The 17,177-nt window shown below is 43.5% G+C and overlaps 1 protein-coding gene across 1 annotated transcript; it reads left to right on the forward strand.

Annotated features, from left to right (window-relative positions):
* Positions 1–6,622: 6,622 nt before the first annotated feature.
* LOC142574935 (uncharacterized) lies at positions 6,623–13,434 on the forward strand. The gene is made up of 4 exons (XM_075683923.1): positions 6,623–6,916; positions 7,458–7,531; positions 8,140–8,726; positions 13,250–13,434. The coding sequence occupies exons 1-4, from the start codon at positions 6,623–6,625 to the stop codon at positions 13,432–13,434; spliced, it is 1,140 nt and encodes a 379-aa protein (XP_075540038.1).
* The last annotated feature ends 3,743 nt before the right edge of the window (positions 13,435–17,177 follow it).

A 17,177-nucleotide genomic window follows, 5' to 3' on the forward strand; every position in this document is an offset into this window, starting at 1 on the left:
CAATAGCGCGCATGTACTCATGTAACTTTTAAGCTGTTCCTTATATTGCCCTCAGCGACTATAAACACCTTCATAGCACAGAAATAACTTCTGAAAAACCCACAAGATACGTGAACGAGGCAGAAAGGGCCGGAACCAAAACTCGCCCGCAACGCTTATGCACTGTTCACTTCAGAACATATGCATATTGCATGAAACGAACACTTATACGCCTAGCACCACTGCGACACATTGCACGTGCATATCACAGTACACTTACGCTTCGTAAAAGTAAGAACCCTAGCGCCCGAACATTCTGTACGTGTTCGCGGTCACCAATGCGCATCGCAGCCGGCAAAACAGCTCACACGAAGCAAGACACAAACAGCACATTACGAATGCCTGCAATGAGACGACAACGAAGCTCATCGCTACACATGGCATCACTTCTGAAACACAAGCCAGCACTGCACAAACGTGCAATCTTCGTATCGATGAAGCGCGCACACATAACACCTACGAACACGATATGCTGATGTGGGCGATCGCAAATCTTTTCATTTTGGCGCGTACCGAACTAGTGTCATGCTTAGAATGCAGGTGTGTGCGATGGCCTTCACGTTTGTAATGCACATGCAAAAAACGGCCTAAAACACACGAAATCGGCGGCTTCATTCCTTCCGATCCTCGCGTAAACACAACGCACATCCGTCTGTTTCCTTTGGCGATCGCGCGTACTGAAGACTGTCAGGAAGAGTACAGCTGCTTGTTACGTTAGACAAATAGCTTTGCAGGTGCTGAATAGCTCTTGCAATTATCACAATAAACCACACAAAAAACAAACGGCCGCTGAAGCCTAGGGGTCTAGGGCTTGCGCCCCGCTTCGCTTCGAACCAGCGCCATGTTTGTGCGGTCGCCGTACGGATATGGCACGGAGGCAAAAGTTCTCGACCGCCTCTCGTGACGTCACGTCGGCCATTACTGGCGGGCCGCTGGCTTGCGGTGCGGCGTGCGGCCATGGGCGGTTTGAGCGTAAATCGGCCCTTACCACGAGCAGCACTCATCCGCCACCATCAGCAGCGCTAACCATTTTACACAGAGAAAGGTTCGACCGAGCCCTTGTTGAACGTATCAGCGGGGAGAAGGCCACCACGGGCAGCAATAAAAGAACTATGGCGCCATTCACAGGTCTTCCTGAAAAGAAGGGGGAGGGGGAATTTTCCTGAACTACAGCAGATCACCTGTCGCCAGTGACGTAGCCAGAAACTTCGTTGGGGGGGGGGGGTCACTTTGCAGCTCGTGATCCTCTTCATAGTAATTGCCCAGGGATCAAATACATTAAATATGAAGAGGAAGCTTTAGCTCGGGCCCAACTCTTATGCGGCATACTCAATTACATGTAAAACGCAAAAACGTTTTTCTGAGATATCCTCTTTATCAATTTTAATGCATTTTTTTGGCATTTGAGAGAGAAAGTTAAATTCTAGTGACTGTTGGAAGCGGCGTTTCTATTTGAGGCCTCAATTTTGTTAAAAAAGATTTTAAAAAATTCGAAAGTTTGAAAAAAATGGAAGCTCGAACTTTATAAATTAATCGCTCTGCATCAAGAAGAGATATCGCGGTCCTGTAAAGGACATCCACTAGATAAATGAAAGCGGACAAATTTGAGATAGAATAGCAGCTTGGGCTTGTTGGTTTTCCATCCTGGTGCTAACGGCGCAAAACGTACACGTGACACGAGACGAGAGGACGCAGCGCTTGTGGAGTCGTCCTCTCGTCTCGTGTCTCGTCTACGTCTTGCGCAGTTAACGCCAGAAATTTGAGATGTTATTTGATACCTTACCTGAATTTCTTACGTTGTGTACTAGGGTTCCGCATAAGGTGTACTTATATATTACTAAATCTTTTTGATTCATGTGTAACATACCAACTTCGTCCACATTAGATGTACTATTACATTCAATTCACATATTTGTTACACCATTTTTTCTTGCTGAGTTACAGGGTTGTAAACTTGACAGTCTCGTTTTCTGAAAATTTTCGATTTTTGGCACTTTTTAGTAAAACATTTACGACCTAAATAAAACATTCGAAACCGACAGTCACTAGATTTTTAATCTTTCTTTTAGATGCAACAAAGCTCGACAAATTTGGTGCAGGGGTTGCCCAGAAAAACGAATTCTCGTTTTACATGTATTTAGATAAGAGCACCCGAGCTAAAGCTTCCTCCTAATAACTGCGCTGCCATTGCCAAAGATGCTGCAAACGTATTCTTGAACGCTACGCACTGTCAAGACAAGTACAATATGAACATTTTCATATAAGAATATACTCGTATGTCTCAAAAATTGTGCCCGAAATAACTGATATCAATACTTCTATGTTTTCTGCATACTTAACAAGTAAAGCAAATATCACACGAACTTTAGAACTGTATCACTTTCCAACCAGCAAATCAGTGCATGCCGCTACTATGAAAAATGTAAAAGCCATCAAAAGAACATGTTGAGGACAAATATGTTATTAAAACTTTGTTAATGTCCCGGCCTTTCTCTCACTGGTAGCTCTCTCTCTCTCTCTCTGTCTTTCAAGTACCTTGTTTACATTTTTGTACATATTCAATGACCAGGGAAAAATGTCAATGACGCTGTCCCTTGTTAGAATGTATTGCGCAGGAACAGCTGTCACCGGTCGTGTATTGTAATTGCTCCGAAATTATAGTCGCAACCAGAGAGCACATATAAAAAGCAGGAGATTTGCAAAATATACGAGGGCGAATCAAATGAAACTGAGCCAATTCGAATATATGAGAAACTGGGCACTTTATTTAAAACTAGACTCCATAAGCATTTACACATTTGTGCGACTGAGTGAGGAGTCGCGTGATTCCCGTCTCAGAACTCCTCGGGTTGCTGCTTCAAAAATCTGTAGCTGACTCTTCCACGTCATCGTCCGACACGAATCTGGTTCCCTTGAGCTGCTTTTTTTTTCAAATGCTTCAAAATGTGGAAGTTGCAAGGCGACAGGTCTTGGCTGTATGGTGGATGTGGCAGCGTTTCCCATTGAATTTTGCCTGTTTTGTAATAATCATATCAGCGATGCGGGGACGGGCATTGTCGTGGAGCAAGATGACCCATTCCTCAATTTTCTACGTCGTTTGTACATGATTACGACACGTAGCTGATCCGACGTTCCACAATATCGGAAACAACTGATAGTCTCTCTACGTGTAGCAAAATCGATCAATAATGGCCCCTGACGATCTGAAAAAACGTCAACAATATCTTTCCAGCAGAAATGACGGCCTTTGCTTTACTTGGGGGTGGTGAATTCAAATGTTTCCACTGTAAGCTTTGCCATAGTGTTTCAGACTCTTAATAGTGGCACCATTATTCGTCCCCAGTCACAAGTGCAGAAAAAAATTCCTCACCCTCATCGTGATACCGGATTAGATGAGTCAAGGCCGCACCGAACCTCTCCGTCTTCTGGTGGATGTACAAAATCTTGGGCATCCATTGCGCACACAAGAGCTGAAATCCGAGATGTTCATGAATTATGATGTGACTCGAACCGTGATTGACGTCCACACGCCCTGCCAATTCATGGATGCATATATCCTCCGTTCTTGCCTAACCAGCCTTTGCCATTGTGTTGTGGGTGATTGCACGGTGGCTTTGGCCCGGTCTTGGGTCGTCTTTGCAGCTATCACGTCCTTTTTTGAACCGTTTGCTCCAGTGCATCACAGTGGCCAATGAAATGCAATGTTCAACGTACACGGCAGCCATACGGTGACTAATTTCTTTTTGGGAAACATCTTCTTCTGTCAAAAACCTGCAGTAATGCAGCTTTTTCCCGCCACCCCCTTTCTCTCTTTGTTTGAGAGATGAAATAAAACTTTGATTTGATTTGACTTGACACCACGCTGTTCAACTTTTGGAGTGTCCACTATGTCACACAACCATGTTCAACCCAGTTTATGCGAGCATTAAATAACCTTGATCCTCACACCTGCGTGTTACTTTTGTAAATGAGAGATGCCTCTGTGCCACGTGCATGCCTCGCAGATAATGAACCGGGCCATTATTGCGCAGGGCGGGTTGGCTCACATTCATTTGACTGTCCTTCGTACACTAGAAATGCGAAGATACAATGGAATATACAAATGCCAAGATACAGCTTGTTAAAGGGCAAAAATGTGTAACACCAAACAAAGTTCACTGCACATATACACAAGATGTCGTAGCAAGGTATTTAAATATACGTATAAGCAACAAATCTATGTATCTCAGAAAAAGTCAGTATATATGATGCGCCAAACAAGGCAAATAAACATGATGCGCAACCACAGATTCAGATATCACAGCCCCCCCCCTGCCTCCAATCCTCCTGATGTATCGCGCGCGACGGAAGGCGGCGCACTTCCTCCCCACTTTTCACCCTTGCGCACACAAGACTGAGCCAGTATCGTCGGCTCACCCATGCCTCCCTTACGCTGTCCCTTACGCTTTCACTCACACATACAGCATGCGACACGCGGTCACGATGCTACTGCCCCTGGACTTCATACGGAACATAAGGGCGACGGCAGGAATGCGCCTGGAGTGTCCATATAACTCCTATCGCAGTAATATAATAAGAGTGTCCTGCAAATGAAGCGTCCTGTGGCCCATTACTTTCCGCAAAATAAGTAATAAAATTGAACTTTCACCATGGGACAATTCGCCGCGCCGCGACAGTCTTTTCTTTTTTCTTTTGTGGCGTGGGGGGGGGGGAGGTGCCGAAATGAAATAACGCCAAGGAAAGCATGTTGGCTACAATGTAATGCCTACTTTGGGCACCTAGTGTGGCTACCGAAGGAATATCGAAGGAAACGTGAGACGAATGGTCCAAAGAGAGCTATACGCATACTGCTCGGTATCCTACTACGGCGAGACAAAATTTTCCGGAGAGGTCGCGCTCAAGTGAACGCGTTGCAATCCGTTGAGTCCCCGTAATGATGGTGGAAAGCGACCATGCATTGTTTACTTTTCCCGTATGCTAGCCAGAAAGCGTCCAAAAAACTGCCAGGCGAAAATCCATTCCGCCAGAGAAAAACGAACGTGCACCGAAGTGCGCCGTGCGGTGGTCGATGCAGCCCGAGAAAAACGCATGCGCTCTGGCTGTTTCGGCAGCGTGCAAGTAGCGAGAGAAAAAACAAATCAGAGGCTCAATGTGACCACGCGAATAGAAGTCCAAGTAGAAAAATAAATAATAACGTAGTTACCTTTGCTGGCTTTAGAGTCTTCACATGGATGCTTTGGCGCAGGATAAAAAAAAAGGTTGATATTCTTTTCTTTGAGATGACGGCACAAATGAACCACCACAGCGCTTCGTCTGATCGGACTTCGCTGCGTGCTTCGTCAACTTGTCTGATAGTGTGCTGAATTGGCTTCTCACGTTGTATGGTGCGATGTACGTAATTAGAAATGTCAATGCACCTTTGGCCTCAAATGTTTATAACAACATTAAACCCACGTAGTTTCGGCATTGAAAATCTAAAGCACAACTTAGGAAATGTCAATGCACCTTTCGCCTGAAAAGTTTCCGCGGGCATTGAGGAACCCTAGGGATTGACGGCTTCGGGCTGACGCGGCTGTGGACAGACTGTGCCGTATGCCATAAGCTCCGGAGACGTCCGCGCCACGCGAGCAGCCGCCGCCGTTTTTCGACGTGGTGCCGTCACGTGGTGCTTGGGGCAGACGTGAGCCACGGGCACGCGTGTCCTTTGTTGATTTTTGAACCTCCGCTTCTTTTCATGAGCCAGATTAGCAATATTGCGGATAACACCCGCGAGAGGTATATTGCCAGATGAAAAGATTGTGCAGATTCCACGCACTGTGGGAATCGATGTAAGCGAATCCTTCCGTGCAGGATGCTTTGATAAATGATAATTAGCGGTGTTGACGGCTAAAGCTCAATTTATTCAACGCTTAGTCTAACACGAGAGTGGTGAGTTGATGTTAAACGTTACCTTGCGGACACCACTGCTCCTTGTCTGCGTAGCACACAGAACACACAGGGACAAGTGTTTGCTTGAGGCTTTGTTGTGCGCCATATTTCATAACCTCTGAGAGGGTTCAGCATATTCATTGCCTCACTTGGCACATCGCATTGTGGCAGAAGTATTAAACTTGAATTAGATTATGGGGCTCTACGTGCCGAAACGCCAATCGGATTATGAGGCACGCAGTAGTGGTGAACTCCGGATTAATTTTGACACGGAGATGTTCTTTAGCGTGTCCCACAATCTAAGTGCTCGTGTGTTGTCTATTTCGTCCACGTCGAAATGCGGCTGCCATGGTTGGGAGCAAATCCATGGCCTCTAGCAATGCTAATGCAGCGTGCACAGAAGTGTTGATTTGACGGTCGAACGCTTACTTAGCGTCACTTGGACCTTGCAGTGCGCTTTAATTAGTGAGGCTCTGCTTCTGCACTCCCTGCATAGTTTGTACGCTTGACATATTAGAGTGTTTTAGTTGAGCGTCATTACGGTACGGTCCGCTCCGAGCTGCCCCGCTAAGCCACAGCGGAGCGGCGAGCGATTTTCACGTTTTAGTTATTCGCACTTTCCAGCGACTATAGGGGGCGCGGAGAACGTTTCAATATGGCGGGGATAGAGGTGATGGAGCCGACACGAAAGCGTGCGCGTCTCCAGGTGCAGGCGGCTCACGGGCCTCTAGTATCTCTAAGCGCGATCCTTGACCTTGCAAAGGAAACGCAGAGATGTGTTGTAGAAGGAGAGGCTGCGTTTAACGCTGGCCATATAATATGCTGCGGTATACGAGCGACAACAAGCGCGGCTGTCGAGGTCGAGTCACTATGCCTGCAGACAAGCGCCGTGAGAGGCCCCCCGCATACTATAAAAGTTCAAGTCTGCAATGAAACCGGCGCCGTAAAGGTCAGTATTTCACCTTACGTTTTTTTTTAAAGATATACGTGATGTACGAGAATTGACACCAAGCAGTTAATTGGTGGCGCTCGGATGTAAACAAAGCGCAGTACCCCTCATGCCGCTGCATAAAATAAACGTTGTGTGCATTGATGACGTTATGTGCATTCATGGCTCCCTGCAATGGCTTATTTGTGGAATGCTTGTTAAAAATGCCAGGTAACACGGAAACATTTCAGTAGTGCCGATTTAGAAGCTATGAGCGAGACAATGAGGTTTGCCAGCGCGCCCCGTTTCCAGCATGATTAGCGTTTTCGCGTGCTGTACGGCGATTTCGCCAAAGTGCAACGCGTTAAATGCAATTATTTTTTTACTTACTTCTCGGGCTTAAACGCGCAATTTCGTCGTTCTAGTGTCATAAAAGCACCAATGTGTTGTTTTCGGCTTCCAGAATTCAATGTGCATGTGGGAGCCTACGCATTTGCCCTGTAAATAATTAGCGCGGTTTTAAGGTCGTTTGCGTGCTTAACATTGGTTTGATTGTTTTCAGGGAGAATGCACGTGCAAGGCCGGTCTCTCTGGTCAATGCAAACATTTGTTTGCCACTTTGATATATTTGAACAGGTAAAACTTTATACATCATGTGTTTATTTATTTTCATTGGTTGGCTTGCCTGTAATGTGCATTAAGTGACAGTGAATATGTTTACCTTATGTCGAACTAAGAGCCACATTGTAAAAGGCGAACATAGAAGTCAGTGGCAATGATGCCTTTTCAATGCCATCTGGGGCTTGTTGTTGCACTAGGAACCGAGTTTCAAGAACATGCACACAGCAATCAATTGAGTATGTGTTGCTTCAGTCACTTCAGGTGGGCACAGGCTGTATTAATAACCACAGAATGCCCAGAAATGTTTTAAACGTTCTGGGCTTTTTATTTGTTTACTGTAGGATTTCGATTCTGAATCTGCTGTAAAATATTGTTGATGTAACTTACTAACACGGAAACAAAGGATGAAACAAAATGGAACCAATGTACACAAGCGCGAACTCAAAACTGAAATGGTTCCCGTCTGTCTCATTTTTTTTTCCGCACTACCAAGTTGCATCATAGAATTCCAACTAGCCCCATCGCGACACTGTTAGGAAACATTTTCTTGAATCATATGAAAGATGCAGAAAAAAGCCAATACACAGAGTATTTCAGCAAGGTATGTTTATTTTGATGTACAGGACAAGTGCCACTTCCCTGGATTCATTGTCATGCACGGATGTGCAACAACAGTGGGGACGTGCCAGTGCCGCCAGCATCTACAAACCAAGGCCAATTAGTTTGTTTTGCCACGTCGAGCAGCTTCAACCAATAAGTGTCCCTGAAGATGTTCAAGCCCTGATTAGGAAAGAACTTATCGATGCAGTACCAAATTCTGCACTGGCAAAACACAAAACTCGTGCAAGAAAGTCAATCCCTTTCACTAGCAATTTGAACATAGTCCGCGCCATCGACACAATTTTCACACAAGGTTGCTACTTGAGAGAGCACACAAAATTTTCATTTTTTGAATCGGTGCTAGATGGTGAAAAAACAGTACTGAAAAGGTTTACTCTTGAACATCTCAATGAAAATGAAAAGAGTTTCTATCTTCAAAATGTGTGCCTCTCCTATGCCAAAGCTAGGGAAATATGCCGCGAGACAACTGATCAGTCATCCACTCTGTGGCTCAGCGAAAGAAAAAAAGAATTACTGGAAGCATCTGCAGAGAACTCTACACGTTTGAAGAAAGAGGTACACGCAGTTGGGAAGCAAAACTGGACAGGCTGTACTGCAGGGAGCCTTTTTATTTATTTATTTATTTATTTATTTACAGTACCCTCAGAGTAAATATACATTATAGAGGGGAGAGGCTTCATAAAGGAAGTAAAACATGACATACAGGAAAGGCACAGCATAAGTAAAAATAGAAAATTATACTAGCTCACTAATTTACACAAAAAATAGTCGTAGTTCACCATAGAAATCTCATCATACACTTCAATATACAGGCTGGGAATAATAGGTAAATACATACATTGTTAACTTGAAAAAATAGCACTTATACAATAACAAGTCACATGATATATTGAACGAAAGCTTCATGATTTACATGTAGGTAACTAAAGCATTTCTAAATTGAACGTGATTACTTATATTGACAATAGATGCTGGCAGACCGTTCCATTCGTTGCATGTTTTAGGTAAAAATGATTGCGAATGTGTTAGTGTGTTAGAGCGAGGAACATGTACCTTATGCCTATGATCTCTACGTGAGAAGATGAATGGTGCTGGGTTAATCCACGCCGACCGAAGCGCAGCGTTCCGGTAGTAAATCTTATGAAATAAGCATAGACGTGATTGTTTCCTGCGGGTTAATAGCGAAGGTAGGTTCAGAGTAGTCTTCATTTGTGTTACGCTTGCCGTACGATGGTAATTAGCTAGTATAAACCGAGCGGAGCGATTCTGGACACTTTCAAGGCAGTTAATTGAGGTGGCATGATGTGGGTCCCATACTGATGATGCATATTCCAACTGCGGACGGACATATGTCGTGTATAATAAATGTTTGAGTGATAATGGTGCGAGCGAGAAGTTTCTACGAAGATATCCAAGTGTGCGATTAGCTTTGCTCGTTATAAAGTCGATATGGTACTTCCAGGATAAGTTCTAGGTTATATGGACGCCCAGATATTTGTAATTTCTTACGCTCTCTAAAGGAATGTTATTAAGTAAATAGGCAGGACAAGCTTCATTAGTACGGGATATTCGCATTGATTTACATTTCTTGACGTTAAGCTGCATGTGCCATTTTATAGTCCAGTTATGCAATATGTTTAAATCGTCCTGAAGAGATGAAATATTAGTGTCATTAGTAATTTTACGATATATTACGCAGTCATCTGCAAAAAGACAAATTTTAGACGAAATGTTATCAGGTAGATCGTTAATGTAGATTAAAAACAACAGCGGTCCAAGCACAGACCCTTGTGGAACACCTGATTTAACTGGGGTTAGAGTTGAATTAACTTCATTAACGCTTACAAATTGCATGCGGTGTGTTAGAAATGCTTTTATCCAATTAAGTACATTAGTATCAATGTTTAGTGCGCTGAGTTTAGATAGCAGTACTGTGTGGTGTACTTTGTCAAAAGCTTTAGCGAAATCAAGGAAAATACAGTCCGTAAGAAATCCTGCGTCCAAGTTAGTATGCAAGTCGTTAGTGAAGCAAAGAAGCTGAGTATCACAGGAGAATGTTTTACGAAAACCATGTTGGCTAGATGTAAAGAAGTTGTTAGATTCAAGGTGATTGATTACCTGAGAATAAATTACGTGCTCCATTATTTTACAGGGCACAGAAGTTAAACTAATGGGCCTATAATTAGAAGGGTTATGCGTATCACCAGATTTATGAATTGGAACGATCTTAGCCGTTTTCCAATCTAAAGGCAATGTGCCGCTGTGAAGCGACTGAGAAAAAACTAATTCTAAAATTATCGAGCAATACTCACTAGTACTGTGTAAAAATTTATTGTTAATTCCATCAACACCACATGACGATTTCAATTCTAATTTATTTATAATCGATTTAATACCGTTACTATTAAATGCTATGGGATCCATGTGGGGATATCTTTTAGGCCGTATTTCGGGAGGTGGAGTAACATGCGAAGACGGCGAAAAGGCCTGTACGAACGTGTCATTTAGCACGTCAGCGCATGCGTGGTCGGCGATTGCTTTCCCAGTTAGTGAAGTTAGAGTAACCTTTCTAGTGTTATCTCCTTTCATAGAGCTCCAGAATGCCTTACTGTTAGTTTTCAGTAGCTTGGGTAGGGTAACGTTGTAGTAGGAAAATTTTGCAGACATAAATTTGAAAAGTACGTGGCGGCAGCAGATTTGTATGAGAACCAGCGTTCAGGATTTAGTGACCGTTTAGCGATACGAAATAGGCGTTTCTTTTTGTTACTTAGTCTGCTAAGGTGTCTGTTATACCACGGTGCGTTACTATTTGAATATATACGTCGGACTGGAATATAACGATTTATTAGATCAGATACTTTTTCTTTAAAGAGGCGCCAATTTGTCTCGACAGAACGATCAAGATGGCAAAGTAAAAACGTGTCAAGAAAGGAAGCAAGTTCGTTGTTTATTGCGGAGAAGTTAGCCTTTTTATAATCTTTTATTTCCTTAAATCGTTTACGTTTCAGTGGTAGTGATATCGTGATTGTAAAATGTAATGTATCGTGATCACTAAGGCCAGGTGTGTGCGTTATCGGGGATATAATATCAGCTGATGATGTCAGTACGAGATCAAGTAATGATGACGTAGTGCCTGTTACACGTGTTGGAATGACGACCGTTTGTACTAAGGTAAAGTCAGAACAAATAGCGATAAACTGATTAGCCTCACTGGATGATGGGTTAGAGAAGGGACATGTGGTTGACCAATTTATGTTAGGAAAGTTAAAGTCACCCATAAGAATTATCTTTGCTCCCGGGAATCGTACTGTTAATTGATTTAGACAGTCATGCATGTGATCACAAAACGAACTATTCGAGGGGGGCCGGTAGCAGACGCCTAAGATAATTTTTTTGAAATTAATGGTTAAACAACACCAGATAGATTCAATTTCAGTGATTATCGGTACATTAAAGCACTCAACGTCTTTACTAACAGCAAGTAATACACCGCCCCCTATTCTGTCAGTACGGTCATTCCGATACACAACGTACCTTTTACGGCAATGAAACAATTCTTCGTTTGTTATTTTGTTAGTCAACCAAGTTTCAGTTATCGCTATTATGTCAGCATCAGTGTCATCAACCAGAGAACACAATTCGTCCCTTTTATTAAATATACTGCGAATATTAGTGAATACAACAGAAATAACATGTTTCGATGAAGTGCAAGCATCTCCCCTTGTGTTTCGCTATCGCGAGTTCTGTAAGACACGTCCTGAGCGCAGAATTCGAGGATCGGAATTTCTGTTTCGTGGCGTTATTTCGTAGACTACATCGTTATCTATGTCGTAGCCGTAACATTTTTCTTCCACGAATAGTCTTTTGTAACGTAGTCTGTAGGGTACATTTAGTCCCTTGCCATATTCCGTTAATTTATGTCTTATATTGCGCGTTGCCTCACAGAAGTCTTCGCTCACAGTCAGGCTGCTTCCTTTTAGAAGAGAGCGCTTATACAAAACTTGCTCTTTGGTTTTATAAGAGAAAAACTTAACTATTATCGGCCGTGATTTTTGTTGACTGTAGCGACCAATCCTATGTGCACGCACTATCTGGTCGCAAGCTAAACTAAGTTTTAAAGTGTTATTAATCAAATCTAGGGCTTTTTCCTCTGACTGCATTGAATTTTCTGTTGAAGTATCCGGTACTCCAAAAAAAACCAGATTGTCGCGACGTGAGCGATCTTCCGCGTCATCAATTCGCGCACGAAGCGTGTTCGTGTCAGTTACTACACTCTCAATCTTGTCGCGCAATAAGCTGACATCCTGTTTCCATTCATCAAGGATGGCCGTCTGACTTTCCACGTGCTGCAGTCTTTGATCGATGTCTGATATAGCATCTGAAACGGTTTTTTGCTGTTGTTTCAGCTCATGAATTGTCTCCGACATAGAATTTTGTACAGATTCCATTCTAATAGATCTTTCATTTAGGTCCCTCACGGTTTTAAGTACTTCAGCAAGGACATCGTCCTTGGATGGGCCAGGATTGCTTTCCACGTCACCACACAGTGAAAGAAACAAGGAACAGAACGGGTCACTCAAGGCTTCTGGGCACGGAAGCACGACAATGAAGCGATTACTAGATTTAAAGCAAATAAGTGGCAGTTTGGAAATGTAACTGACCTGCAGGGTGAAAAAAGACAAGTGTGAGGCGGTCATCCTGTCGGTGCCTCCCTGCCCTCTGACTGCCCAGAGCGTGTTGCTTGGCTTTAAGCGTCCCGCAGCTGGCGCTGTCGATGCTGTCGCGGTTGCGCAGTGATGAGCCGAGGATACAAAGGGGGTGCCGTTCCAGATGTAGATTTGATGGCGGCTTTGATCCGGGCGAAGTGTGGCGGGAACAGGCTCAGCGAATTTGCCGGCCTCAGAACCATGAACGATAGGTTCGCCATACGAATCCAGTGGAACAGCGCACCGGAAACCGGGGATGAAGGCAGCGAGTAACTGCAGGGTGAAAAAAGACAAGTGTGAGGCGGTCATCCTGTCGGCGCCTCCGTGCCCTCTTACTGCCCAGAGCGTGTTGCTTGGCTTTAAGCGTCCCGCAGCTGGCGCTGTCGATGCTGTCGCGGTTGCGCAGTGATGAGCCGAGGATACAAAGGGGGTGTCGTTCCAGATGTAGATTTGATGGCGGCTTTGATCCGGGCGAAGTGTGGCGGGAACAGGCTCAGCGAATTTGCCGGCCTCAGAACCATGAACGATAGGTTCGCCATACGAATCCAGTGGAACAGCGCACCGGAAACCGGGGATGAAGGCAGCGAGTAACTGCAGGGTGAAAAAAGACAAGTGTGAGGCGGTCATCCTGTCGGTGCCTCCGTGCCCTCTCAGGGGCACGGAGGCACCGGCAAGGGAAATGAAGCCACAATGTATGGAAAAGACAACGAGCCTCTTGCACTTGAAGAGTACGAGAAGACTCATAACGAAAGCGTGAGCAAGCTGGGACTCGTCGTCATTCCAGATGTTCCTTGGCTTGGCTACAGCCCGGATGGAATAAGTGAGCAGAGGGGAACGAACATCTTGCTGGAAGTGAAGTGTCCTGTTCTAGGCAAGCACTCTAGCATACAAGACCTTGTAAATGCTAAGAAGCTGGCATTTATTGTGTGTGATGGAGAAAATTATGCATTGAGACGTGCTCACAAGTATTATTCCTAGGTTCAACTAGGCATGCTCCTCCTTAACATGAATCTGTGTCATTTTATAGTATATTCGAAAGTTGAGAGCCTTGTCATTCATGTGCCGAGAGACACCGAGCATATTCAGACACTTGTAGACAGGCTGCAGTATGTCTACTTCAAAAGGGTACTACCTAAGCTTGTGCAGATTAGCAAGGCTTGAAAGTATGTTGGTGTTCATAGGTTTTTTTCGTTGTTGATCACTTCCATTCAGTGGGAGGGGGGATACTTAGAAGAAAAGCTATTCAGTACTTTGTAATATTTACGAATTGCAATATATTAAAAAATTAAATTATGGGGTTTTACGTGTCAAAACCACTTTCTGATTACGAGGCACGCCGTAGTGGAGGACTCCGGAAATTTCAACCACCTGGGGTTCTTTAGCGTGCACGAAAATCTAAGTACACGGGTGCTTTCGCATTTCGCTTCCATCGAAATGCGGCCGTCGTGAATTGCAATATATGTAGCAGCAATTAAGCAATTGTTAATTATATTTACTGTTCAATGTCTGCTAAGGAAAGTATAGCAAATTGTGAGAACTGAAATGGCAAGAGTTTTTGAAGCATCGAAGAAGCAAAATGAGGAGTTCAAGTTTGGTTCTAGGTTTTGCAGCATATGCATAAATGGCCAGCTGCAAATTTTGCTTGTATTCTGTCATTTAGTGCTTTTGGATGTCTAGTCATGGAGTTTCATTTTTTACTCTACAACCTGTGATGTTTTCTCTGCAAATGACACCTTTAGAAGTGTCTACAGTGCACATGTTGCAAAAAAGAGAAGAAAGCTGTTGATCCTTTTTTTAAGCAACTATTTATTTTGCATTCTTCGAAAATCTAGTCACACAGCAGCTCATAATTCCTGAAGAGCTTGTTTGCAGTCACTCTAAAGTACTTGAGCGAATACAAGTAGTTTTTTACTTGAAAATTAGTGCTTCTGTGTTTATAACTGGTCCTTTGTACCTGATATACTTGGCTGCTTTTTTTTTTTACTTGTCAGTACACGTATCACACCTATAAACATACCACAATAAACATTCCTCCTGTAAATGTGTGTCTGCGTTTTGCTATGTGATATTCAATATTTACTATTTGTTAGAAAATGTTGATATTCGTCCTCCTCTCAACTTTCATATGTCTCTTAACTGAATGTGTACACATCACTTCCATTTGTATAGGTTGTCTGCAAATAAATGTATGCCACATGCGAGGCTCTCGCATGCTCGTATATTTGCCACCTGCTCTCGGTTCACATTCTTCACGTCTTTGTGGTTGCAATGCCCACAAGTTCACAGCTGTAGTTAGTCACACATTGCAATGTACACGACAAAGTGATGAAAAAATAAAAAAAATAACCATCACGCCTATTTGACCCAACAGCGCATACTATAGACAGTATGTATAATTGAACAGCTGATGATGTCGCACAAATTAAGTGGAAAATACACCAAAAGAGATTGTTCTGTTAAAGTAACATTAACATTCGCCAGTTTGTGTTCCGTTAACCATAGCAATATGTGTCTGATCAACACTGATAGGTTAGTGAGGGCTAGGATTCACCTCAATTTGAACAGGGAAAGATTAAAATTGGTCAAGAAGAAACAAGCCAATCTAGATGCAGTAAGGGTAAAAGCAGACCAATTCAGGCTGGTAGTTGCAAACAAATATGCAGCCTTAGAACAGAGATGAAGATGACATAGAGCTAATGAATGAAACCGTTACGAGGATAGCTTCAGAGGCAGCAATTGAAGTGGGAGGCAAGGCACCAAGGCAACCAGTAGGCAAGCTCTCCCAAGTAACAAAGGACCTAATAAAGAAGCGACAAAGAACGAAAGTGTCCAACTCAAGAGATAAGATAGAATTTGCGAAACTGTCAAAACTGATCAACAAGGCGAAAATAAGTGATTCGAAATTATAACGCGATAAAGACTGAAAGAAGCCGTAAAAGATGGACGCAGCATGAAATCGGTGAAGGAAGCTTGGCTTAGGTCAAACCAAGATGTATGCACTAAAAGATAAGCAGGGTAATGGCACCAGCAATCTCGAAGTTATAGTAAAAGCAGCAAAAGAATACAAATGGGTTGGAGCACATGCCAGATCCTGGCTGGAAGCTTACCATTATCATTAAAAAGAAAGGTATACAATCAGCGCATTCTACCGGTGCTAACATGTGGGCAGAAACGTGAAGACTGACAAAGAAGCTTGCGAACAAGTTGAGGAACGCGCAAAGAGCCATGGAACGAAGAATGTTAGGCATATAGTTAAGAGACAGGAAGATAGTGGTGTGGATCAGAGAGCAAACAAAGATACCGAATGTACTTATTGACATTATTAGAAAAATTTGAGCTGGGCACATCATGTAATGCGTAGGTTAGAAAACCGGTAGACCATTAGGGTTGCAGAATGGGTGCGAAGAGAAAGGAAGCGCAGTCGAGTACGGGAGAAGTATAGCTGGGGTGATGAAATTAAGAAATTCGCAGGCACTAGTTGAAATCGGCTGGCACAGGACAGGGATAATTGGAAAGTCGCAGGGATAGACCTTCGTCCTGCAGTGGAAATAAAATAGGATTGCAACGATGAGGATGAATTGTGTCAGCTTTGCAAGCGTGCTTACTGAAATTTATCATCAGCCAGTATTGGTGCGCACAAGTTAGTTAGCCCACACGCAACTGTGAACAGCTCATTGATATAAGGCAGCATTTCCCAGGACAGAGTTGAGTTGAAGAGCTTAAATATTTTAACTCGTTGTATTGCTCGTTCTACATGAACCCGTGCCCTAGCAATATCAGCTGTCCTAAGGGCATCATTGCGGTAAAACTGGCAGTCCTTTTTAGCGAAAGGTGGCCGAATTACGCCAATTGCACGGGCAGTGCACAAGTCATCAATGAAAAAACCCATATCGACCATAATGTCATCTGTGAATGACTCGAACTTCTCCAGTATTGCACACTCAGCTGTAATGGCTTTGTCTGAGGCTCGTCCACCAAATGCTTCACTGATGAATGTTATTGTGCCAGCTGGACTTACACATATGAGAAATTTTACAGTGTAAGTCGACTTGTATTGTGAATATGTCAGTAGCTGACATTTCACACAGCGAGATCTTTCAACTGGGATTTCTGTGCAATCTACAACACCTCGCACTCTCGGATACTGTTTAAAGTGCGAAGGCATATTGTTTAAAATTTCCTCCTTTGAAGGCCACTCAATGGCAGCTTTCAGCACTGCAGCAACAAGAGGCAGTGTGTGCACAAAATATCTGTGTATGGACGAAATGCTGCATTGAAAAAGTACACTGAGACAGGAAAATGACATAGCCTGTTTCAGAACTATGAACACCAAA

This window comes from Dermacentor variabilis, chromosome 3 (genome assembly GCF_050947875.1).
Source record: "Dermacentor variabilis isolate Ectoservices chromosome 3, ASM5094787v1, whole genome shotgun sequence".
In the NCBI taxonomy this organism is placed as follows: Eukaryota; Metazoa; Arthropoda; class Arachnida; order Ixodida; family Ixodidae; genus Dermacentor; species Dermacentor variabilis.